This window comes from Aythya fuligula, chromosome 1 (assembly GCF_009819795.1).
Source record: "Aythya fuligula isolate bAytFul2 chromosome 1, bAytFul2.pri, whole genome shotgun sequence".
NCBI lineage: Eukaryota > Metazoa > Chordata > Aves > Anseriformes > Anatidae > Aythya > Aythya fuligula.
The window spans coordinates 61,923,205-61,949,499 of NC_045559.1; the positions used below are offsets into that span (position 1 = coordinate 61,923,205).

Below are 26,295 nucleotides of genomic sequence, written 5' to 3' on the forward strand. Positions count from 1 at the left end.
AAATTTATTAGAATTGTTTCATGTTTTTCTTCAATATGAGTTTTATATTTGAGTTTTAAATGTGAGAAGACTTCTTCTACATTACAAAAGATAAAAGTTTCGTGTTACAATAGATGTTATTTGATCAGTTTTGACTACTTCTAATAGAGGTTTCCATTTGTGGCACAGTTCTTCTTTTAGAATACCTCTACCGTTTTTGTAAAATACCTAATACAACTTACTTTGCTTACTACTAAAAATGTGTCACCTAATTCAATAGCATACTTTTAATTTAGCACCTTTTTTCTCTGACACTGGCAGGATCAATGCCATTTGAGAAAAGTTGTGGACTTTACCACATTTGCTCATTTATTCCTTTCGTATTGGGGATTTTAGAGGCTTGCAAGTCTATTTAGAGGTTCAAAAGTCTTCTGAAGTCACTTCCAAAAACATTCTCCAAGAATTCACTTGCATCCTTTTTGAACCAGCTGATGTCTGTCTCTAACTTCAACGGGAAACTGATTCTGAAAGTCCACTGCTTGCTGTGTAAACCAGTTTTCTATTAGCTAGGTTCATCAAGCATTACCCGTTCAAGTTTCACAGGGTTTAAAGAGCTCTGCATTGACTACCTGTCACCTTCAAGATTCTTCTGAACTGCAACTGTACTATAGTAACTATTTTGCTCCCTTCAGAGCATTTTTAACACTTCTGCTTTGGATAGTGTCTTAACAACAAACAAGAATGTTTGCTCTGTTTCACGGTGCCAAAGAGAGTGTGTGTCTGTGTGTGTATATTTTAATGTGTATAAGTAAGGAAACATAAGCAAGAGAACATAAAACAGAAGATGTTAATACCTTTTTACTTTGGGGAAGTAGAGAATGCTGTGGAATCACTTTCTTGTATGAATTTTTCATTAAATTTGCTTCCTGGCACTGTTGTACTTCTGAAAATTGAAGTCCTCTTGACCTGAACTTTATTATTTTCTTCTTATTATTGAATGCAGGCAGGAATCTTTCTGTGTAGTGAAGAGCTGTTCTCCTAATTTATGAACAATGACTCTAGTGTGTTTATGAACACTGTTCTCCTAATTTATGAACACTGACTTTATTAAACTTTATTAAACCTAAACTTTATTAAACCACATCATTCTTAGGTGGTCGTGACCTTCTTTATCCTACATTCAGTAAAGCTGCTTTAGAAATTCAAGTCTACCATGTCTAGCTGTTCTGAAGTACAAACATACCTGTGGGAGAAAAGCAGTCCTAAGTCTATACTAAAGTTCTGTTAAAAGTTACTTCAGTTAAGTTGTCTTTTATGCTATAAATGCTGTACACTGGTGGAGAGTTGGTATTTTTAGTGGAAAATCTTTCACAAACATTGGGTTTCAATGATTTCAGCCAAAGGGTGTATTTGTGTTGACCATATGGTCTGTCCCCAGGAAATGACTAAGTCAGCTCACGTTCAGACCCAAAAGAACAGTGATACTGCAGCATATAGAGTGTACCATTCTGTCCAAGGATGTTGCATAGCAAGAGGAGAAAAAGGTAAATGTTATCACTCTTGTCACTGCAGTGATTTATTGCTTACATACAAAACATATGCCTGCATTCTGCAGTCTGAAAAGTGTGGAGAACATGAGCAGCCTGGAAAGAGTTACTGCAATTATTAGTAACCTCCATGGAATTCTATGCTGGAGTTCAAGACAATTGTATTTTCACGGGCTCTTTCTCTGATAGCAGAAACCTGTCTCCCTGCCCAACAGCTGACTGCTACCAGTCTGTTCAGTTGATGCCTTGTGTTAAGGGTCTGTAGGGGCTGCAAAGGAGGTAAATGGCTGTAAGCAGGGTAGGTTTGGCCAGTGGACTACAGGATGAGCACTAGTGTGTTTTAAAAGTACTGCAAAGACATCTCCTTAGAATGGCAGGTAGAATATTTCCATCTTTGGCAGCAAGTTACAGTAAGGTGAGATCCAAAGTACGAGGAACAATTACAGTGGGAAGTGTAGTGGCAAGAGTTGTCTTGGGAACAAACAAGGTATTACATGTAGAAGTTCAGCTGTTTTTTGTGTGTGTAACCTTTTTTCAATAAAGAAGCCCTTGAAATTCTAGATCCAATATGTTCTTAGAAAATTGTGTGTCCTTTACAATTAATCTATGCGCTTTCTTCCCTTTAATGTACTGGAAAAGGAATTTGTATTTTATAGACAGGTTATACATGAAACTAAAGGCAGAACTCTTCAGTCCATGTTCTTGCCAAAGCATGTCTGTACCCACAGTGTTCTTCCTGTCATTTGATTGAGCTAATACAGGCATTGAGAATTGAACATTTTCATGAGGAGTTACTTTGGAATCTAACTTACTTTCAGGAAACATCTTGGTTTTGATTTCTGTAGTTCTATGTTCTCTAACTTTTATCCTTTTATTTAATTTATTTAACTACCCTATTTATGATCTCCTCTGGGTTTTTATTTTTACATATATATGACCAGTGCTCAAAACAAACATGACTAATCACTCTTTGCTTTTGTGTTTTTGTTTTTTTTTTTTCTTCTATATTTCTGGCAGTGGGGCTGCTTCTGTGGTTACCATTCTCCTACTGCCCATTTGGTACCCTACTGCCCATTTGATATATTTGTTATCATCTGTGAAGTAATGCCATATCTGTAAATAAAATGCCTCCCTGTTCTGTTTTGTTATTTTTCAGGTAGGCTTAGCTTATTCAGAAACTTATTCAGAAAGGTTGTTCAATTTTTCATTTAGAATGACTTCACTTTTTTTTCCATGTAGTAATAAGGTTTTTTTTCCTTCCAAAATGGAAGAGAAGCAGAATGCTAGATGGGTGTAATCTGTTACGATATAGAAAAAGAAAACACTTCATGTAAGCTCTGAAAGATCTTATTAACTAATTTAGAATGTGGAAAAAGATGCTGCACCATAGATTTCATAGAAATGTATGAGACTGAATTTTTACATTCATATGAATAGTTACCGAATACAAATCCTTATAGTTCTGTTCTACGTTAATTGATAAATTGTTGATCTTGAAATTTGCTCTGTGACAGGTTACTTGGCTTTTTTTTTCTAGCTATAAAGTTTGAAGTTTAGCTGCATGCTGAATAGTTCGATAAATAAATGTGGCCTGTTCATTTCCTAAATGAGAACATGCACTGGACTGAAAAGGTGTAATTTAATCAGTGTAATTATCCAAGTTAAGTGTTGTGATGTTCTTGATACTTCCACAGCCTAACTTCATGAATTGACAGTCCTTCTCAATGTCTTTACAGGGTGCTGATAAGACTGTGAAAGGCCCAGATGGACTAACTGCCTTTGAAGCCACTGACAACCAGGCAATCAAAACTCTTCTTCAGTGACGGATGGACTGATATCTTAAATGTCTCTCCTGTGGCCTCACACTGCTGCCTGTCTGTCACTCTTTGCATCTTCCAGCTTCTTCAGCTAAATACTTTGGGGGGAGGGAAATTCTTTATGAATCAGACTAGTTAGGGGCCTGTATCGAAGATAACCTGTTTGGAGAGGGTTGAAAACAATTATGGGCAGTGTCCCTCTAGGACTTCTTTTCAGTGCACAATCTCTTCCCATTTCTAGTGAAAACAGAAGAAGAGAGACCATGATCTTGAATTTTTGGCTTGTAAACCTTCTAGGTTAGTACTAAGATTTTTGTTGCAAGATTCCTTTAGATGGAAAGTACTGTGCTATGTACCTGAAACTAATTGTGAAGGGGACAATAGTCCCATGCTCTTAGTGTCTGCTATAATCTGAAGTGTAGTAATATAGGTGGCTGGGTTGCTTTTCTCTCATTTCTCTGTGGGTAGCTTTATTCTTCCTCTGCCTAAAGCTTACGTTGCAGTTTTGAGGACTTTTAATACTACTTATTGGAGCTGGTCTTTTTATTGACTAATTGGATGTCACACTAATATTTTTTTTTCTGACTCTTGAGTAAACCAGAAAAGATGAGTTAAGGCATGGTGTTACACTCCAGAATATCTGCCAACATAGTTTTGGGTGCTTGAATATTTTTTTCCTTTGCATGTTAATCCAAGACAGGTTTAAAACAACTGTTCTTGAGAAAGTTAAAAACATCATTGCACTTATTTCTAAAAATGATTGTAAGATAGAATTTATTCTTTATTCACCATGTCAGCATAAAATGAATCCACATGTGAAAGCTCCAGGCTGTTTTGTATGCAAAGATAATCAAGTCGTGCAAAATGAACAGTAATTATTTAGACATAAATGTCAGGTGAATATAGTTGCTAAACTTCTCTGGTAATTTAAATACTTGGGAGTTCTCTAAGTTGAGATGTTAAGAACAGAAAGACTTACAAGTTGAAAGCTTCACTTGCTCTTATTGCTGGAGAAGACAAAAGTAATTGTGGGTATCCTTGATTTGGTGCTTCATTATTGGCTGAACAAATCTCTTAAATTTCATTACTAAAGCATGGGGCTTGTTCTGAAAGTTCCCACTACAACCAAACCACATTAACAATTGAATTCTAGATATGACTTTTTGTACCAGTAAATATGGCAGTGCTATTGAGAGCCTTGACAACTCATGAGAAGGTACTTAAGAAATTGTTAGAGATTCCTGTCACATCCTTTAGTCCTCAGGAATGCCTGAGCTTCTGGCTTTCATCTTGAGAATTTTCATTATAATGCTGATTCACCCAAGACTAAACAACAGGTTTTATTGAACAGAATTGAGTACCGCAAACTATAAATATTTTCTTTTTTTAACAGATTTCACACTTTCTGATAACGTATACGGAATATAGAAAACAATGTATATAGTATCTCATGCTGAATTCATTAAAGTAGCTGATACTACTTGATATCACTGTTGAAATTGAGAGGATATGTAGAAATAGGTTGGTGACTACAACTCATAAATATTTAATGGAGACTTAGTTTTACTTGAATCATGTTGCATATTATTATTGAATGTTTCAGCTATAAAAAGCCTTGCATTTAGATTGTAAAATGAGAACAGACTGATTTACACATACATGTACATCTATATCCCATAAAGAATGCAATGGAGCAAACAATCAACTCTGGCCATCAACAGTACAGTGCAATTACTTCTTGCTTCTTGGATATGGGTGTCGAGGAAGAGCAGAAAGATTGGAAATCAGTGATAAATCAATTGGTGAGCTGCTGATAAAAGATGAAGCATGTTTGGTGAACAGTGTGTTTAATGACTATTTAAAGAGAACTCTTTAATCTTATCTCTGATCAGTGCTGAATTGTCATGTCATTGTAATAGTGTTTGAACACAGACTGTAGGTTTAACTCTATTCAGCTATAAAAGTAACCATTTTTGGCATAAATTTGCCTCCATATTATGCTAGTCAATTCTTAGCTATTAAATTACTAGTCTAGAAAACTGCAATCTGTTTTTATGTGGAAAATTTGATTATTCAAGTTTGTATTGATTAGTGTCAAGTTGTCTGGCCATAGTGTTTGTTTTTGTTTATTTTTTTCTCCCTGTATTCTTTACTGCACTTCCCTTAAACTAGCTTCAGTGAGCATTATAATAGTAAAGAAACATCATCTTTGTACTAACCCTTGCGGTGATTCACTGAGGTAATTTTGCCTCCCTTTTTCTACAGTTATGTGAACACCATATTTTTTTTCTTACTTCACTTGACGGAAAAAATGCAAACAAACTTCAGTGAGACAAGTATTAATTTGGCTGTAATATACACCCAAGCTGCCTTTCCAGTTCGTTAAAAGATGGCATTTAATGTTTGATTTGTAAAGAAGAAATACTTTTTTTTTTTTTTTTTTTTTGCTTTTTGCACTACATGAGAGGTGATTGATCATTTTGTCCAGGATTAAAAAAAAAAAAAAAAACAACTAAATTCTTTTGTAATTCTCTAGAAACTGGGCTTGTTCATTCATTCCCTTGTTGATAACTATATTGTGGGGAAAAAATAATGGGTGGGTGCCTGTATCTTTGAGTAGGTCCTAACTAGATGAAAATACCAAAATGTAAATTATTTTACATTCTTTAAAGAACATTTAAATACTTTGTCAGACTGGAATCACATACACTTGGAAATCCACTCTGTTCGTAAACCTTTTCCTTTGAAACTTGTGCTGAATAACTTATAACCTAAAGTGTATTTTGAATTTTGTACCCTCTTTTGTTATGGGGGAGCAAATTGGAAAAGTAATGTAATAGTTAAATGGAACTTATCCTTGAATATAACATTGAATTATTAGTAGAAGAGGCTGGCAAGAGTGGAGTGTCCTAGGTCAAGCAATTGCAGTGTTGCATGCAAAATTTCAAAATGAACTTGTCTTAATTATATTTTGTAAATGGATAAACAATCATCTTTCTACGCAGTGATGGAAGAATAGTGCTCTGTGCATTTTGATATTTGACTTCCTCTTTTCACCATCGTTAACTGTTTTGACACAGTTGGGTTCATTATCATGGTTCATAGACATCAGAATGCTAAATGATACTGTATTTTTAAGTTTGTGTTGCAAGAATGAATGGAATAAACTTGAATTGTGCGATATGAGAATCTGGAGTCTTACTTCTTCTTTTGCTTCTGTTTTATTAATCTGGCTACAACTTTGTATTTGCTTAGAAGGCATTTAAGCTTCATCTCCCTTTTACAGTGATTAAAATACTCAGGTACTTAAGATTTAAATGTGGGATAGAAACTCCCTTGAGAACTAAGTATATAAAGCTTTTGATTAATTCTGTGGTCTTGTAGTCTGCATTTCCCAGTTAAATGGTAATGCATAATATTAAAGATCTGTTATTCATCTTAAATTTTAAGAGACATTCTGTAGTGGAGGGATGTCCCTCTTATTAGCTGTTTGGGAGACTATGAATTACTTTAGTCTTTATCACAGAAAGTAAACCAGTTGTTTACAGAGAACACAGATGATATGTAAATAAAATTATATTCAAATGTATATTTGTTATGTTTCCTGACTCATCAGGGCTACGTGCAGTAGTGATTTATATCCAGTTGTTTGATATGGTTTATTTCTAAAATACAAACTTTTGAGTAATAAAAAAAAAAGTATTGAAGTGGGAAAATTGTATGAATATGAAAAAAGTGAGTATTTCTAAAGAAACATAGTTTCTGTGCAAAATTTCGGAAACAGGGACTTAATGCTGTATGCACAACATTTCAGTCAATATTGGAAAACAGAAGAGGGGGTTGTGTTCATCATAAATAGTTTTCCAAAGCAGTTCAAATAAGTGATAGCAGGTGGCAACTGATTTGTGCTTGGGTTCCTGTGTCCATCCTGGTTTTTTGTTTGTTTTTGATGGATAGGTAGCTTTTCTGCAGGACAAAGTACAAGCTAAGCTTTAGAATGTAGATTTCCTTCATTTTTTTCTGGCTAACCAAATTCATCCATACATGTAAGCACTTACCTTCATATTTGTCTAATCTCCCAGAAGAAATGGATTTCTTAGCTCAAAAGGAAGTTGGCCTGAAAAAGCAAGTTTTTTTCAATTGGATGACTTGATTGTTTCTCTGTTTTGAGAACAGTATATTCTCCTCAAAGCTCTCCTCAAAATATTTTTGTTTTACTCGAAAGCTGTTCCAAGATGCCAGTTTATAACTAAGTTATTCTGTAAACTTTGAGACATAAAAAACCTGCATTGATTGGAAAGCACTTTGTTTCATTAGTACTTTGAAAGGCTACAAAAGCATACAGTATTACCCCACTTGGGAAGTGACTGATAATTCCTAGGAGTAGCACTTTTTTTCTCCCTGCCTCAGCAGTCAAAACAATGTTTCTAGTAACTCAAAACCATTTAAAAAAAAAAAAAATCCAATGAAATACTGTAGTTGGCTGTTGTGATCTAATGTTAATATCTGAAAGCCCTTCTTTAAATAGGATAAGTCCTGGAATCTTTGCTCTTCAGATTGTACCTGGAAAGAACCTGTATGCACACCTCTATTCTCCTGCTAGAGAATGCACAGATACTAGTCTTGAAGTAAAGAGATGATTTTGAAAAAGGAAATATGTCTGTCTAGCTGATGTCCCACGCAGTGGTAAGCATGATTGTGCAGATTAAACTTCTTCACTCTAACTATGCCTCCCTTACTGGGCTGTGATTCTGTTACCTAGACACTGATTTGGTGGAGACGGCTGCTCTGCAGACACTTAGTCTGTTTCTAAATCATTGTTATCTGTGATATCATGTGATGTGAGGGAGATCAGCAGATGAAAGGAAATTAAAGGTAATTATAAATAATATTCACATCTAGCTCTATAGTTGTTACATAGCAAATTTAAACTTTTTTTTTTAATAAAGATGTAAATGCAGTATAACCAAATGTTTTTAAACAATTCATTTTGCCTTCAGTAGTTCAGTATTAAATAGTAGAAAGTAACACCAATTTGAAATAAAAACAGAAGTGTTCTCTATTCTTTACCCCAACTGTATATATATATGTGTGTGTGTATACATGTCCTTGTAAGAGACATAAGAGGAAGAGAGCTTCAGTCTTAGTGCCAGATCAATTCGTGCTGCTCATTTGACTATATACTTAACACATGTTGATGCTTTTTATAGGTATTTAAGATTTTTGAGGAGAACCACCCATAATATGGATCATAGGTATTTTTGGTGAAGAAAGTTTTAGTTTTATCACAACTTTTTAGAAAAATCTGTCTTTAAAAGCAAGTCTCTTTTCTAGTAAGAACCGTTATTTAGTTTTTCTCTAAGACTTCATTCAAGCTACCCTTTAAAGGAGCCTAATGAATGCTAATGACTATGTAAAATACAGGTTGCAGTGTGTCCTTCGTATTAAAGAAAAAAAAAACTGACAGAGCTCTACAGGAAAGGTCAGCACTATTTAAAAATAGATGTTTTCCAAGTCTTCAGAATAAGGGGATGCTTTGCTAAATCTAAATGTGTGAAACAGCAGTATTTCATTCCTGTTGTCAACACTATCTAGGAACATGTTTATATATAGATATAAATAAATTTTGCAGGAGCTCCCTTCTGCACATTAGTAACAGAGCACCATGAATTTTAATCTTTTGTAGAGTGACATTAAACCAAATATCATCACTACAGGCAATTTAAATAAAAAAAGTTCCATAAGCTCCATCAACTACTTCTAGTGTTTTGCTAGTACTGCAAAATCAAACAATAATGTGAAAATAGTATGAAAACTGCATTAGAGAAACTTCAGGAAGTAGTAGAGGAGGAATCAACGACTATGAAGGGTTTGCATTTTCTCAAGCCTGAAGGTAAAAACTAGTCTTCAGTAAATAGATATAAACGGGATGTGCTTTCATAAAGATAACTATCCCTATATAGCTGAGAAATGTACTGAGGTTTTAACTGTAGACAGTTTGTCTTCACCAGACAAAGTTAGCATGTTTTTAAATGTACAGAATAGAAGGAATTATCAGATCAATATTGTGTAGATGAAGGAAAGTTACAGGCATATTTTAGCTCAGTCAGGAATAGTGGGCATGCTGCTGACCACAGCTTCCACAGTGTCTCTGATGACCAGGCTATTGAGTGCTTGCATTATTTCATTTAGCTTTCATGGCAGCTTTTTGCAGCTGTCAGCAGTTACACACACACAATGTTTCCAAACTTTTAAAGAAACAACCTGAATTTGCTTTTCTGGCCATACTTGCTTCCTTCAATATGGTGAAAACTTTCCTGAGGGGAAAAGTTAAGTTTTAATCTGCTTTTATATCAGGGTTTGAGGAGGGTAAGCTGTTTCCACTTAGAGGTTTTCTCTAAGAATAAAGTTAATTCTAAGAGCAAAGATCTAGTTTGATATAGGAATGCAGTATTTACCAATAAATGTGGATGTAAAGGGAAATGACATGCATCAGTATCACAGTGCTAGCTATTACTTGAGAAGAGAGCTAAATTTAAAAAATAAAAGTAATAAAAAATGCTCTAAGATGGTAAGAAAAAAAAGCTTCAGTTTTCTAAACTATAATTAGGTAGGTAGTTCTCATTAAAGCTGTGTAAAGATATTTAGAGAGAGAATTATTGTTTTTAATTGCCAAATTTGTCATTTAAAGTGTCAGGGGACTTCAGTTTCACCTAAATTGAGAACTACAAGCTTAGGATTTATAGTTTTGTGGGGTTTGGTTTTCCTGCTTTACTGATGAGATGAATCTAAGAGCTGAATGAGAAGAGTAGTAATGGTAGTGAATGCATATGAACACATACTGTGTGTGATGTGTATATATATAAGACTGTGATTCTTCTGAAATACTGAAGCTGAGAACATAGGACAATTTTTAAAAGAAAGTAAGGCCCCATCTCTGTTTAGTGCTTTGTGTTATCTGTTATTATGATGTAAGTAAAAGATGAAGAAGCTCTGCTTCTACCTTGAAATATTCATCACTTTTTTGCTATCTTTGTTTGCTGGTCATGAATAATGCTTAAAAAAAAAAAAAAATGTGTACAAAGCCTTTTTTGGAAAAAAGCCTTTGCTGGAAAGTCTTTGCTCTGTTGAGGAGGTAAATTTTGGAGAAGGAAATGAGAATCAGTGTTGTCTAAATAGGAGGTTAATTTTGAATTTAAAACCCAGGAGTTCCGCAACAGTGGAATCCACCACCAACAGGGAATGTCCACAAACACTGGAAGATCAATCCATGTAACCTGCGTGATTAAAGTACAAAGTAAAGAATTAGTGTAAAAATATATATATATGAATTGATTTCCTCTAATAATAACAGATTAAATCACTGCTATGGTGGCTGTGAACTGAGTGAAGATACTGATCTTGTCCTTCTAATTTAAGGACCCTAAAGCTTTATATGATTAGTTGATAAGACAGTTTGATATTAAAGGGCAGTCTCATAGAAGCATAAACTTTGATTATCTGGAGTGTTTCCAGTGATGCACCATGTATAAAAGCAGCTTCTCTAGAATTATTTGAAGTCCTTAACTGAAGAAATAATGCCACTGATAATAGGACCTGCTTTTGACAAGTCAAGATGGGAGGGACGTGTATGCATTAGCAGTTTGGGGCTTTTATTCAAGGGGATATTCCTTGATATTACAAAGTTGACAGTCAGGACAATGAGTCAAAACCACTAGGTAGCATATCTCAATTCATCTACCAAATTTACAATTAAAAAGAAAAAATCTCAAGCTAAACACAAATTTATTGTACTACAATAAATTCAAGTTTGCTGTATGTACTGTATGTATAAAAATTACTTGCTTTCAAAACATTCCTTCATATGTGTTTCTCATACACTTCCTCTAACTGAAAATATTTTCTCAGTACATTTATCAGAAACTTTTTGTTCACCAAAATTTTTGTTTCAAAATAAAATAAACCACTTTCTAGTTCACATCAATGTTTAACTATTTTGCTTCAAAAGTGTTTTGGAAGTGGGAAGTCTTGAAAATTATGTAGCTGTTCATGGCAACAAAATGAAATACTTCCTCTTCTTTAAAATAGCTTTTTTTTTTTTTTTTTTTTTTTTTTTTTTTTTTAGAAATATAGCCTTTAATTTAAAAAGAGGCAGAATACTGTGGCAAAAATCCAACCACCCATTTGTCTTCATCTTCAGTAGGAAAACTAACAGCTATATTCAAAGTTGACTCTACTGAAGCTGTTTGTTTGTTTGTTTGTTTTTCTCCCAAACACATCAGTACAGCCACCAAACCAGATCATTAAGACTCAGCCTGTTTTCTGCTTAGAATTGTGATATGCCTGGGATATCACCTGAACAATGCCCTGGAGTTTTATAGTGTGACCTTGTTGAGCTTCAGGCTACAGTCCATTATAGTGCAAGGCAGAGGTAGAAGGTTATTTAGGACAAAGTTCTGAGTGGAGTTATTACCTGACTCAGTTTCTGTATTGTAGACTTCCCAGTATACACCTTTCAACAGGTAGAGAATACAGATAGCTACCAAAGTTGCTGTTAAACAGCAGTTTGTCATTACCATGTTATGATGGCCATAGCCCATCTGCTATAGTCTGTTAGAAAAAGCAAATTATTTCTAATGTTAGTTTCTAAAAAGTCTTCCCAAACATTGATTCTTTTTGTGCATGTGTATATATTTCCTTTTTTGTTGTCTTGCATATTCTTTAGGAAGAAAGCTTCCTAAAACAAGAATTCCATTGAGTTTTCATTGCTCCTTTTCATAAAGTAAAGCTGCAACTTTACATTTTACAGTAGAAATGTATTTTTTTAATTTTGTTGTTGTTGTTGTTGAAAAAAGTATCCTAATTATATCCAATGGTAGTTTTCTTTTCTATTATATAAGTAGTATAAGGACTCTTGTGGCAAAAAATACTTCTCAAGTATAACTTTGTCAAATTGCTATGAAAAACTATTCCTACACCTGATACCAATGCCTACACATTGATAAATCCTGAACAGCTAGTGTAAATAGAATACAGGAGGGAGATGTTTGAGGCATTCGGTGAGATGCCATTAGAACTGGGTTCAATACAACAAGAACTGGGATCAATACAACAATAACAAATTTGTTTTGTGACCATGCCCAAACCTCTCTGTATATCACCTGTCGATTGAAAAGCTCTTTTCTTTCCTTCATTTTTTATTTGTGCATTTGGCCTGTAAACTGACTGAAGCATTATTTCTCAGGACCTGACACACCTTAAAGTTTATGTGTTTTCAGTTAGTAACCTTCTCAAGAGCACAAAAGAGCTTATTTAACGAGAGAAATGAAACAGATGGGAAGCACACCAACTTCTAATGTCAGAGGTTTAAATGGTAAGAACAAAACTCAACCTTATTAATTAATGAAATTTCTGAAGATAGATTTAAATATTTACAAAGCCATATTAAATGGTAACTTGAAAGAAAAGAGATCCTACACAATAAAGTTGTATAACCTGTACACTTAAGGAGGTGCTTCTAAGGCTGTGTTCTCACTATAAACAGCTGGGTATAAACTGGCTGTTCTCTCATCTGATTAAAAATAAATAAATAAAACTGGCATTTAACTGATGGTTGCTTTGGGGGAATGGAATTCCCTTGATCCCAATTTGCAAAACTTGGAGGTTGAGGGTTTTTTGTTTGGTGGTTGTTGTTGTTGTTTTTTGTTTGGTTGGTTGTGTGTGTTCTTTTTTTTTTTTTAATTTCTGTCAGAAGTTAAATTTACAGAGGTATACAAAGTGAAACATACTGTAAATTAATGTCAGTCTCTCTGAGTAGTTTCTAAAGATCACATTTGGCTAGGCTCATTCATTCCCCACGTGTCCAACTTGTAACACATGCTTTCATCTTCACCTTACCTTCCTTACTGTACAGCTTTCTAAAGCTGTAGTTTGACCCCATAAAAGATGCCATGTGGCATCTTTACTTCCAGGAATGGAAGTATCAAAATCATGGGATAAAAGACTTGGGAGAAATTAAGTGAAATAAAGACTGTTTCAATCCTATCTCCATACCACTACAGGCTAATTCTTTCCATTAAATGTTTCTGTAATTTGTCCCATTTATTTTTTATCAGATGCTTCATTTACTTGCTGTTCTTCTTCTTTGCTGTACACGTGATGCAAAGAGTTGTTATAGCACTGGAACAAATTGATTTACTTTCCACTTGTTTTTCCCCAACACTACTGAAAGACCAGGTGGTTTTAAAATGCAGCAGTATTGGTGGTACCAGAGATCCTTGGTGCCATCCTGAAGCAGTTTGTTTGTAATACAGGTGTTTTCACCTGCATGTTGTTTGAGACCTGGATGGCCTTTTGACTACTTTTCTCCTAATCCTACAAGTCAATAGGCAGCTCTTCCTAAAAGAGGAGAGGGAGAAAAAAAAAAAAAAAAAGAGGGAGAAAGATAGCTGTTGATAATCAACAGTTCACTGTTCAACTCTCGTCTTTTTCAAAGCCATCACAAACATGAATTTTCAGTGGTTTTTTTTGACAATGTTAGTAGAGGCATTTTTTTCCTGTTTATAGAAAAGTTTGCAGAAAGTTTAAAGCTTTCTACTAAAAGATTTATTTTGTCTAGGAATGTAGCAGGCACTGTTGTATGGGAAAGACTGAAGGAAATAAAAATTCGAAGTCATAAATGAGAAAGTGATTGGCCAGTTTAAAAAGAGTCTATAGTTTGGAGATACGTGGAATCATCTGTATTACCAAATATAGAGAAGAAGAAAGAAAAAAAAAAAGAAACAGAATGAACTTTTTAGAAGGTTATGAAATATCGCGTTGGTGGTATAGTGGTGAGCATAGCTGCCTTCCAAGCAGTTGACCCGGGTTCGATTCCCGGCCAACGCATGTCAGTTTTTATGGCTGGGGGATTGGATTTAGATGATCTCTAAGGTCCTTCCAACTCCAGCCATTCTATGATTCTATGAAATAACTGCTGAACCTTGTGTGCAAGAAGTGCTTGTTTGAAAAAAAGTTGCCAAGTCACATCTAAACCCCCAAATACTGGCATCGTTTGAATTTATCTTTGATGGTAAATGCTGCTTAGCTTCTACATGTGGACCCAACTCTCACTCAGTTTAAGGAGTGTTCTGGACCATCCTTACTGACTGATACAAGGAAATGCTGAAGCTTTTCTTTCTGCTTTGCTCTGCTACTTGCAAAGCTATCTCATGTTACTGGAGGGAAAGGTGGGACAGTATAATGGAGTTCTATGTTATGGAAAAACACAAGCAAAGCATTATGAGCAATGTCACTGTTCAGTCTCGGGTTAGCACTGAAATCAGAAATAACTTTATTGTGAGCTGACCCTCTTTTCCAGGCATATACGTTTGCTCAATTCCACTTTGAAACCAGCCTAATTCACTGGGACTCAGAGCTTGGTGCTCTCTTCCAATTCTATCAGCTGCTTTTATAAAAGATACTGCTCCTTCTTTACAAACCTGGCTTCACTTGTAGCCATAATGGCTTAAAGATACATTACATGGTGTAAATTAAAAAGTCATCTCAGCCCTTCCTCTTGAGCTTTAATAAACACGATTAGTACTGATGTGATTCCTGCTACTGCAGGTCACTGTTTTAAGTCTAGGATTTAAAATAAGGATATAAGATATCCCATGCTACTAACTGTATTATCCTGACATTCCTTAAATGTCATTGTCGCAAAAACTGTCAGGATCCTATGCATCTGCCACATCTGAGTGAAAGAGCCTTTCCTGCATAACTACAGTTAATGCACAACCTATTTTGCCATTGTTCACAACACTTTAGAAAAATATGCAATTTTTTCTAAATTTTCCCCAATATTCAAAGGATCACCATATGCATTCTGTGCTTCAGTTGAGCTTTGTGCTACTGTGCCTGTTTTCTGAAACAGAGAAACTGTTGCTTTGTCTGCTTTAGTAAGCATACTTCAAATTCATAATTGCAAACAGTTTTTGCTAATCTTAGCTCAATGAACTTTGAGTAAATCTTGTTGAACAAGTATGACATGCTTATTTATAGAATCATCTACGTTGAAAAAGAACTTCATCATCAAGTCCAACTATCCACCTTACTTACTGAGTCCCATCATTAAAATGTGTCCCTTAGTGCCATGTCCACATACCTCTTAAATACCTCTGCGGTGGGGTTTCCACTACTTCCATGGGTAGTCCGTTCCAATGCTTGACTACCTTCTCTGTAAAGACATTCTTCCTAAAGTCTAGTCTAAACTTCCTCTGACTCAACCTGAAACCATTAAAAGATTTCAAAATATAATTTAATTCAAAAATACCTGGGCAGATGCAGGCCTCCAAGACCAGACATTTTAATTAGCAGGATGAGTCAGCAATGGATATCTTATTTTTAATTAACTGGGCAAAATAGCATAGTAAAATGAAAACTGTATTTAAAAGACCATCCATGAAGCAGAAGGTTAAAATGATAGACTTAGAAGCCAGGCAGAAGTGTGAGTAGGCTTGGCAGGATTTTAGCACTTTGTACCAGCAGACTAGAGAGGCAAGTGAAGGATATAAAAATGACACAATAATTAAGTAGTTTTTCATGGTCTATTTTCTATTTAGAGTTCAGTTCCTCACAATTACCATTATTCATAAACACCTGAGCTTCAGGAAGGTGTGTGGGGAGTGAAGGAGGTGTAGAGGGGGATAAGGCAGAATAAAGAATTACATTAATTTTTTGTGTTTAACAAGCCATCTTATTTTCCAGAACATTTAGAATTTTAATGAGCAAGCTTTGCTTGTGCATTTGTGCATTTGTGAGATATAGTCCCATTATCCCAGTAAATGAAACATCTTGTTTTTTCTTATCATTAATATTTTGACTTAAAGTGTTCTGTAACGCATTTTTATATTCATGTTGAAGGCAGTTTTTATTGCATTCCTGTTCTGAAATGATAGATGAAAGATGCTGTATTCATTTTTTATTTTATTTTTTTTTTTCCAGAAAAGCTTAGGTGTCCTTTGTTCCTCAACCATTTAGACTGAGAATTGTTGCTCTGTTGAGATGGAGGTCTGCTACAAAGTATAGGCCCATGTAAGCAGAGAGCTGTCTGATGCATGTACAAGCATTTTCACTGCAGAGAGCAGCTGCAATGAATTGTGGAATTCCAAACATATTTTTCCCCACTGGTGGCTGTGAAAACCAATCACTAGGTGAAACCAGTCATTAGGCAGAAATGTGTCACATAATAAGTACATAATTAAATAAATTAAATAATTAAAAAAAAAAAAAAAGTAGTGGCCACTCGCTAGAATGAGGTAATGATGATTTGAAAGAGATAATATGAGCTTGACCTGTCCAATATAAACACTCCTATAGAAAACAGCGTGTTCTTCTGGATCCTCTCCCAATGAAATGTTAAAACCATTACCAGACAGGTGGTATATGTGCTAGGATGCACCTGCCAACTAGTCATATTATCTCATCTATTTACTGAGGATTCAGAATGTCTGTTCAAATGTTCTGCATTTCACTGTTAAACTGATGAGTGAAACCTACCTTTGTCACTTGACAGCAGTGGTATTAAGAAAAGGAATAGTACTCAATGAGGGATGCTGGAGTAGCAGGGTTTAAGTTTTTATTTAATGTAAGAATAGCAGTAAGAAAGACTAATAGCTAGTATGGGAGTTGACCTACTAAGGTATTTGACAAAATAAAAATAACAAGCTTTTCTTATAGAGGACTTGAAATTTCATTGAACTTATTTTCAGAACAAGTTAATAGTAGGGACCATGGATGTCCCTTGTTAATGTGTTATTAACACTTGTTTTTTTCTAGGCTTACCTTTGTCGTAATGAGAAGTTCAGTCGGCCTTCTCTTTGTATTCATAATTTCGTCTACATATAAGGGTAGTTTATTGGTTATTCTGTCTTTCAGTTCTCTTATTTAAAAATGGGGTATATGTTTTATATGCTATTTGGATTAAAAATAATAATAAATAAAAAATCCTTGTAACCTGGGGAAATATATGTGTGTGTGCATATATATATATATATATATATACATTTTTATACATTATATATGCACATATATTTATATATATTTATATATGTATGTATTAAAATATAATAAATAATATATAGAAATATAATAATAAACATATATTCATATGTGTGTATTTATATATACATTATGTATATATATACACATCATATATATACACATTTTTAAATGTACAGAGTAATATTCATCATAGAAGCTTGTTTTGTTGTTGGTGTTTTGTTTTGTCTTTTTGTTTGGTATTTGTTTGTTGTTTGTTAGTTTTTAAGTTACTTTGCTTTCTTTTCAGAGAGGGAGCAAGAGAGTAGTTTTTCTTTCTCAAGAACTATTGATCACAAAGTAAGGGATAGGAATTTCCCTGATCTCTGGACTTTGGTACTGTTTTCTGATCAAAAATTGATACCTTCTTCATCAAGATGTCTTTGGCAGGATTAGTGTATCAACAAGACCTAATGAATTTTTTCAGTTTAATTCTATATAAATGGATCATGTCATGGATCGGTTTGTTATAACATCTGGTACCTAATATGTAAGAATTTCCTCTTGAGAGTTGAAAAATTCAGGGCAATTTGTTCCAAGCACTTTCTTTATAATGAGGAGTTAAATTAATGTATTTGGTTTTGAGTGGCAGCTAATAAGCAGGCATGGAAATACCTGAGGGAATCTTCCACTTCCTTTGCAAATGACTAGAAGTGTTGCTAGAAAACTTAAAAAGCAGAACAAATGAACAACTAAACAGAAAGACGTAGTTCTGTGCTTCTGTCTGGGCTAGCTGGAAGATTAGTATTTTGTTCACCAACATTACAGATCTTGTCTCTCTACCTGTGCCAAGAGTGGCAGCATCTTAAAGAAGTTACCATAACATTATGTGACTACACAAGAAAAACATGGAATATCAGTCCTTAAAGGTCTGTATATTAGTCATCTGCTTGCCATTTCCAGAGTGTCTTCAGACAAAAGTTTTCATATAGCATTGTTTCAGTTGTTAGCCAGGCCAAGAGTCTACAGGGAGGCCAGGCCTTCTCAAAAACTGATGAGGGATGCTGGAGAAGCAGTATTTTGTTACTGTGAGATGCGGGGTTTCCCTTTCTCGAGAAATATTAGGAAAAAAAAATATTAGGGGTAGAGCTGAATATTTTATTTGTTTTCATCTGAGTTTAGTTTTTGCAAAGCCAAAATTGGGCTTTGAATGTTGTTCCAATGTAATTAATTCATTAAAGGAATTTGTATTCAAATAAAATAGATAAGAGTATGGCAAACTAGGAAGAAAATGTTGAATTTTGTTGTTTTTTGGTTTTCCAAATAAACTATGCCACCAGAAAGTACTTTCTGCTTTCTGGATCATAGTTATTTAGCAAATTAATCCTTTATAACATTGTTTTGGTCTTGTCAGTCATAAGTTTTCCTCTGGATTTAGTTGACTGAAAGTAGTTTAAGCACAGTTAACATGTGTAAAGCAGCACAAAGATGCCTCTTCCAAGCTGGAGAACTCTGAATTTACCCTGTCTGCATAACAAGAAAAGGTATTTGTATGAGGGGAAAATAAAAAATAAAAAATAATAATAATAAAAAAAAAGTGAAACAGTGGAGCAGGGTGGGGAATATTTTGTATTGACGAATTTGAATCTTTACCTTTAAACTGATTAATTTTGAAGAAAATTACACTGAAATATGACGGCTTCAGCATTATCTTATGAGGAACATGAAGTAAGTATCACAACAGCAGTTGGGGAAAAAAAAAAAAAAAGAAAATGGCAAAATATAGCCAGCATACGACAGGAAACCAATGAGTATCAATCCTGTTAATTGCAGTACATTAAATAATAAACTTCAGATTTACACAATCCAAAGGGTTATGCTCCAGAGGATATTAGCTCAGTATGGTGAGACAAGAGTTGAAAACAATTTTTTATGCTATAATTTGGGGGAGAGAAAGGAAGAAATCTAAACTTGAGGGCAGTCATTAGAATCTATTTTCAAATGGAATAATTATGTCTTTTCATTTATTTTGCATTTTGTTTTCTCTTAGTTGTGACTTTAAATAAATACATGAAAGCTGAGTAAGTGAAAATTGCAGCTTTTGAAGTTCTTTGGCTCAATGTTTAATTTCTAAACGGTGTTATTATTTAGTCCTGAACTGTAAAGGCCACTGTGTTCTACAGTGTTGAAATTGTGAAATATGCTGTTGCAAGAAGCACAGGAAAGCAGTTGGAAGGTTTATTGCTGAAACAGACAAAACCAGCAACCTCTCTAAAATGCAAGTGTGTTTAAATGTGCAGTTTGTAAGTGAATAACCCTTTCCAAGCTTTGCTTTCCATAGGCTTTCTATACACACATACTGTGACTCTCTTCTCATTGGGAATGACCAATCTCCAGTTATTTATTTGTAGCTGGTTGGACGCTGTGAAACTTTCTTCTGTTTTAACACAGATTCCTTACACATTAAAGTTTGAGGACCCGTCACCAATCCAATAATCCTTAATAGAGAAATAATGAAGATAAATGTATATTTCAACAGAACAAACCCACACTAAACTTTTCTCTTTTGTAATAAGCAGTCCCAATAGACATTGGGAAGTACAAATCTATTTGTCAGTCTGGCATGACAAAGCTTTGGTTCTCCTGCCAGGGTCCTGTCCTTGGTGCAACTCCATCTCTTCTAGCTAGCAGTGGCAGGAGTACTGGTGTACGTTGGCTGCAAATTACTTCATTTTTCACAGCCATCACCTCCAGGCTTGCTGTAAGCAGTGTTAAATGCTTTGTTAGTATATAATATTGCAGACCTTGGCTGATGTGTTTCCGTGAACTATAGCGGAGGAAGAAGAAAATCACTACTCAAAGGGTGATTAGGGACTTGCATTAAAGATTCTTATGCAACTGGTAAGAGAGAGAGTGCTGTGAGTTGTCACAGATTTTACAGGTGTGTTGTCATCATTGCAGCAGTGGTGGGAGAATTACAGTTACCAGAGTAGAGAAAGACAAAGTGGACAGACTGATGTTGCTGGTCATTGCCTTCCTCTACTGAGATGGATGTTCCAAGTGACAAAGTGGCTGTCCCAGATTCAGGAGGGCTGACTTCCTCATATAACAGATTTTGCTTGATCTTTGGACAGATAATTTGTGGTGCAGTTTGATGGAGCAGTTAAAGTAACAAATGCTGCTGAACAGGCAAATCTTGTCCCCTGCCTTAGGCCAAACCCCAGACTCTTTTCCTGCATTAGCACTAATGTTCACCTGGTCCTGAGGAGAGCTGAAACAGCAGAAAATATTGCCTAACAGCAATAACAAAAATATGATAAGCCTAAAACAATATTTCAGCTGTCATTAGGGAGCAGAAGCAAATTTTCTCTCTTAATTTATAGCAGTGACAAAAATCGTATATAGCTGTCTGTGGATTCATTGCATCTGGCACATTCCCCAGACATACTACGTCTTTCTAAAGTTTCTTCTAATTCTCACTGGCCACAATAATCTACTGTAATCCAGGGGATATAGTCACCTTGCTGCTTACCTCTTCCAGCTCATTAATACATCAGTGGAATGTCCTCGGTCCAGTCCTCATCGTGGTGCCACAGTCACTCTAGTATTAACCTCTGTCAACGGTGAGAAATAGCTACTTACATGTATATCTACTTCTCTGTCACATTTTACACTACGTTATGACTTTAGCCCATGCTGGTTGCTGAGTTTCTCCAATAACTTCTTGTGAAGGAGGTTTTAAAAAAATCTTTGGAAAGTTTAAACATTTTCTATCTACAGGTTGGCGTATTTTAAAATCAATCAGATAATGTGTAGGGAGTGGCAATAGAGAAGGAATAGCATGGGCTTTTTTTTCTTAATATGGTTCCTTAACAATCAATAATTACCTTGCAACTTTAAAGTTCTTCAGCTCCTTCAACTCTAACTTCAAAGGAAATAGGGGATGCAAGTATCCTTAACAAGTGGATAGAAGAGCAATTAAAATCTGGCCAGAAGTTTGATTTTTCCCCAAAGGCCTATTTTCCCACAGAGTAAGCATTGTAGTCTTTAAACTGTTCTTTACAAGGGTAAACTTATGCTTAGGGTAGTGATCGATACCTCTTCTAAATGAATGAATTGATTCCCTTCCCCCTACCTCTTGTAGCAAGAAACAAATGATCAGCTGCTGTTGAGGCAACTTCAATACAAGACTTCTTTGCCATCTCACCTAAGTTTGGACAGATCATTGATATTGCAAACCCAGTGAACTAGCATCTCTGCAATATTTTCAAGTTCTTTGCAATTGAAAATCAAAGTTTTGCCAACAGCCTGACAGTTCAAACAGCACAGCACAAGCCACCAGGCTGTCTTATATATCAATAATTTATCATTATTCTGTGAATATACTAGACAGTCATTTAAAAGTTAAACATACACTTTGAATGATGCATAATCACTTGAGTTCACCACTACCTTGATATCATGGGCAAACAGCTGAAAGCTAGAATTAGTAATGCATGGCTCTTGTACACCATTTTGCGAGTGGGAGCTTTATAGAGGAAGCAGACACTTAGAGATAAAAATCTCATGGTCAAGGACAGAAATAAGTTCACATCCCCAAATTCTCAGCCTGATTTGCTGTTACCAAATCAAGTTAACACTTTATGGTGGAGTCCAGAAGCCCCAGTTAAAGGCTGATATCTCTCTTATTTTGTGATACAGTGCAAAAAGGTAAAATAAATCTATAACAAGACATTGTTTTACACCTATTGCTATTTCAGATAACTCTGACAGACCAAAAAGTCCTGAATTTTGGTAAGAACTCTGAACATGCCTTCACACATAGAAGAAAGCAGCAAGAGTGATCAGGGCTCAAGAAAACATGACAGACACAGACAGACTTTCAGATATGTAAAACATGCCCATGACTGTGGTGGATAAGGTAAAACAGATATAAATTTCAATGAAGAATCTGACATCAAGAAGTAGATAATGAAGTTCTGAAACTGGTATTTGAGAAAAGTTTCTGGATGTTTTATTTCAATATTTGAATTTTAAATAATGTAGCGATTAATGATGTCAATAATGATAAACAATAAAACAATATAAAAAAGTTAATCCACATACCACTCCTTTTCTGATACATATACCAGACTTTTAACAAGTTTAAAAAATATATATATATAAATACACTTACATACAGATCTGAGAATACTTGGAAACACATTAAGACTTTCCTTCTCTAATATTTTTAAGTGTAGTTAATTTTAAAGTTCTCCCTTTGCTTGTCAACTGGTAACACGAAATAGTTGTTTCCACACTTAACAGCATTATTACCATAACATATTCTTCCTAGAAGAATGATCCTCTGGGCTGTGCTTGCCTCTGACAACCACAATCTCTGGATGCGATAAAATGCAGCTTCTCAATGTATGTGTCCCATGCCACACACGATTCCGAGTGAGTGATCTGAATCACGTAGCTCTCAGTGTCATTTTTATAACATATTTTGTCTCATTCTGAGGCTGACAGAAGACATGAGAATCAATAGAAATACAGGAAAATAGAGAGGAAACTAGAACTAGGAAAAATGGGTATGAAGCACTAGAGATATACATAATCTTCAGTGAGATGAGAACATTTTGGCCAGGTAATTTTGACAGATAGCACACCCCCAGCCAGTGGTTGATCTGTGTAAGAGAATGTTTGTTGCTGCTGTTATATTCTTGTTTGTTATCCCCTAGAGTTCTTGTGTTGGTATCTTGAGAAGTTATTTCATCATTTATTGAAAAGTTCCATATATCCTCATTATAAATAGTTAATGCTGTGATATTAAATGTCTGATGTCTGACATGAAAGGTCTCAGTTGCAGTTGTTAAGAGATGTGCACTTCACTTTTCATTTTTAGTGTCCGTTTAAAGAGATATATAGAAATTCGCGAAGGTACTATATGTGTCTTGTTTACACTAAGCTTTTTTTTTTATTTTATTTTTATTTTTTCCCTCCTGTTATTTTCGATATATTTAGTTGTTTTGTTTTGTTTTCATACAAACTGGTTGCCTGTATTTCAAGGAGAAAAAAAATTATCTGTTTAACAGGTTTAACAATGGAACATAACAAGAGGATAAGCAGTCCAACCTGATGAAATGTACATTTCTGATATAACCAACATTAAAATAAAAAAGAATAAAAAAAAAAAAAAAAAAAAAAGAGAGAGAGAGAGAAAACCTTAGAGTACCTCAAAGCTTTAGGACTTCTTGCCATTAAAAGGATAAAATATTAAAATTGTTGTTCCTGTTTGTTATTTTCTGAGCATTCCTCTAATTACTTTTACATGTATTCCTGTATGTAAAGGAAATCTTTTTTCTTTTTTTTCTCCCCAACATTCAGAGAGATCTCATGTCCTAGGCTACCAAACTTAGAGAAACAAAGGCTGGCTTTGAAATTTGACTTTATTTCTACAACTTTTTTAGGTGTCTGAAAAAAAATATGTATGGGGTCTATTAATAGCTTACATTTAAATCAACCCATATTGTGATTTGGAGAGGAAACAATATTTACAGTCCCAGATATTATGTAAGGTAGATCTTGGTTTATCCTTTACTACTGGTAAGGTTTTCAGCTGAGTATCTGACAATGAGAAAACTTAGTTAGATTTGGAGATTTCATTTAAATGAAGTTCCCAAAAGTTAAATCTGATTTTAAGCTGTATCTGAACTTACTGAAAACAGTGTTCCTTGGTAAGCTCTGATTTACAGGTATTTCTAGCTTACCTAGAAATGGAAGTAGCTTATTTTGTGCCAGCCAATGTTGGAAATAAGCAGCACAGGAGCCAACAGCAATGGTCACAGAATTATGTAAAAACAAACCAGCTTTATTTTGCTTTGCTTTTTGTAATAGTGGAGAAAGTTCCTTTTGAGTGTAGCCAGTGTCATCAATTACAATAGTAAACGTAAATTACTTAAAAGCCAGTTTCAACACATTTTAGGTAGCCTGACTACTCCATTCCATGAGTCAGTAACATCTAAGAGCCTTAGGACATATCATGCCCATATCATAACACTTAAATTGAAGAAGGCAGAACTTACTAAGGTAAAACCCTAAAGTAGGTCTCCAGTAATTCTCCTCCTCTCCCTGCCCTGAGTTTTCTAGCCCTGCTCCCTTCTCTGGTCAGACATTGTGTGATTGACTGAGGAGGGACAAGAAAGCAGCTGAGCCCATGAAAATTCTTGAATTCTGGGGGAGAGTGCCAGGCAGAACTGATGGCCTCTGATGGCCCAGACAAAAGGGCTAATGCAAAGGAGTGGGTGAGAATATGTGTCTCCGGGTCACAGCTCAAAAATGGATCATGTGAAGCCTCCATGCAGCTGCACAATTATTTAAGTGTTATTATTAAAGTGGTTGCAAGCTGAGTATGAGCAGGAGAAAATGTTTGGACTCAACAAACAGGCATGACACTGAGATTCTGAATCAGACTGCCTAAACTTACACCAAAAGAACATTTTTACAACACTCAAAATTTAGGAAAAATAAGGATTAAAATGCAACTTGTATTCAGTTTCTTCTTGCATTATTTTGTTTGCCTAAAATAATCAGTCTGGAGTACTAGAAGGAACAGCTCTCTAACACAAAATCCTGGAGTAGTTCAGACAACAGCTACAACCATGTGATCTAATTCAGATATCATTCAGGGGATTTTTTTTTTCTTCTTCTTCTTTTTTTTTTTTTCCCTAATCCCATTTGATTGGGTACCAAACTCTTATTTATTTATTTATTTTTTTGCAAAGAGAGCCTTAGTCTTAGCAAAACCTTCCCTTGGACAGCTCTGTGAATGACACCATTTATTTCTCTGGTGAAGATTTCACCAAGTGGAACACTTTTCAAAGGCAGGGGCCCTCAGGCAGAATCCCAGCACAGGTTGCATGCTCTTTTCATGGTTCTGTGGCTGACAGCACATGCCTTCTCCCCAGTGAATCATCAATGATAAAGAAAGGCAAGAGGGTGATTCTCTGTGCACTTTATATCTGATGTTTGGAAGGACCATGACTAGGGAGCTAATACACTGGCTGCTGGAGAGCTTTAGTCACTTCATTGTGAATTATAGACTGGGAAAGTGAATCACATTAAAGACCTAACCTGCAGATGAATACAAATTTGGTTTTTCATTATAAATGACATTTGTGAAATGCAGCTTTGCTTCCTAGCAGGAGAAGGAACAATCAAACTAAATGCTAATGCAGCAGCCCTATCCTGTCCTGTGACGCATGGTGATCAATTGCTTGTTCTTCTGCTGTGGACGTAACACATCTTCAAGCAGGGAAACGCTTTAGTCTAAGGTGTGGATTTAATTTGGCTATATTTCTTGCTGCTCTGTAGAATACGTTTCTGAGCTGTGGCAAAGAATATATTTATTTATTTATTTATTTGTCTGTTTGTTTCCAGAGGCATTGGTTGAAAGTAATTTTTTTTATAAGTGTACAGCTTTAAAGAGCTCATAACATTAATTGTTTTATGTCTTGTTCAAGCTGTTCTTTCTGATGGTCAGTGACATATTAGATTTGTTTCTGTGTTATGAAGTCATAGGCTGGGTGCAACATTAAATATCCTTTTTCTCTTGATTTGGAATATTTTATGTACAGACTGGAATTAGTGAGGATTAGATCAAACTATGACTGTCAAATTCCCTTTTTCCTTCAGGATAGCTGCTTCCTCCCTAACATGCAGATTTGGTAAATTATGAGTCACATTTGCCTATTACTCTCTCTGCAGATGGCTTTGTTGGTGTGGTTTTTTGTTGTTGTTTTCTTTTTGAAAATGCCAGACAAGAGTTTCTCTACTGTACAAGTAAACAGCTCTGTGATTTGGTTAGTTAGGGTCATCTGAAGGAAAGAGAGAAATAAACGTGTTGAAAAGCACAGCTCTACTAATTGAGTTTTATGAGGACCAACGAAAGC

The 26,295-nt window shown here is 35.1% G+C and overlaps 1 protein-coding gene and 1 non-coding gene across 2 annotated transcripts in view; both read left to right on the plus strand.

Annotated features, from left to right (window-relative positions):
- MTPN (myotrophin) overlaps window positions 1-6,532 on the plus strand; it is a 42,068-nt gene extending 35,536 nt beyond the window's left edge. Inside the window, exon 4 of the mRNA XM_032185904.1 lies at window positions 3,263-6,532. Within this exon, the coding sequence (XP_032041795.1) occupies window positions 3,263-3,349 (87 nt within the window). The 3' untranslated portion in view covers window positions 3,350-6,532. The remainder of the gene's footprint in view (window positions 1-3,262) is intronic.
- A 7,626-nt stretch (window positions 6,533-14,158) lies between these two features.
- Window positions 14,159-14,230, plus strand: TRNAG-UCC. Its single transcript has one exon. It is a non-coding gene; the product is annotated as a tRNA-Gly (tRNA).
- The last annotated feature ends 12,065 nt before the right edge of the window (window positions 14,231-26,295 follow it).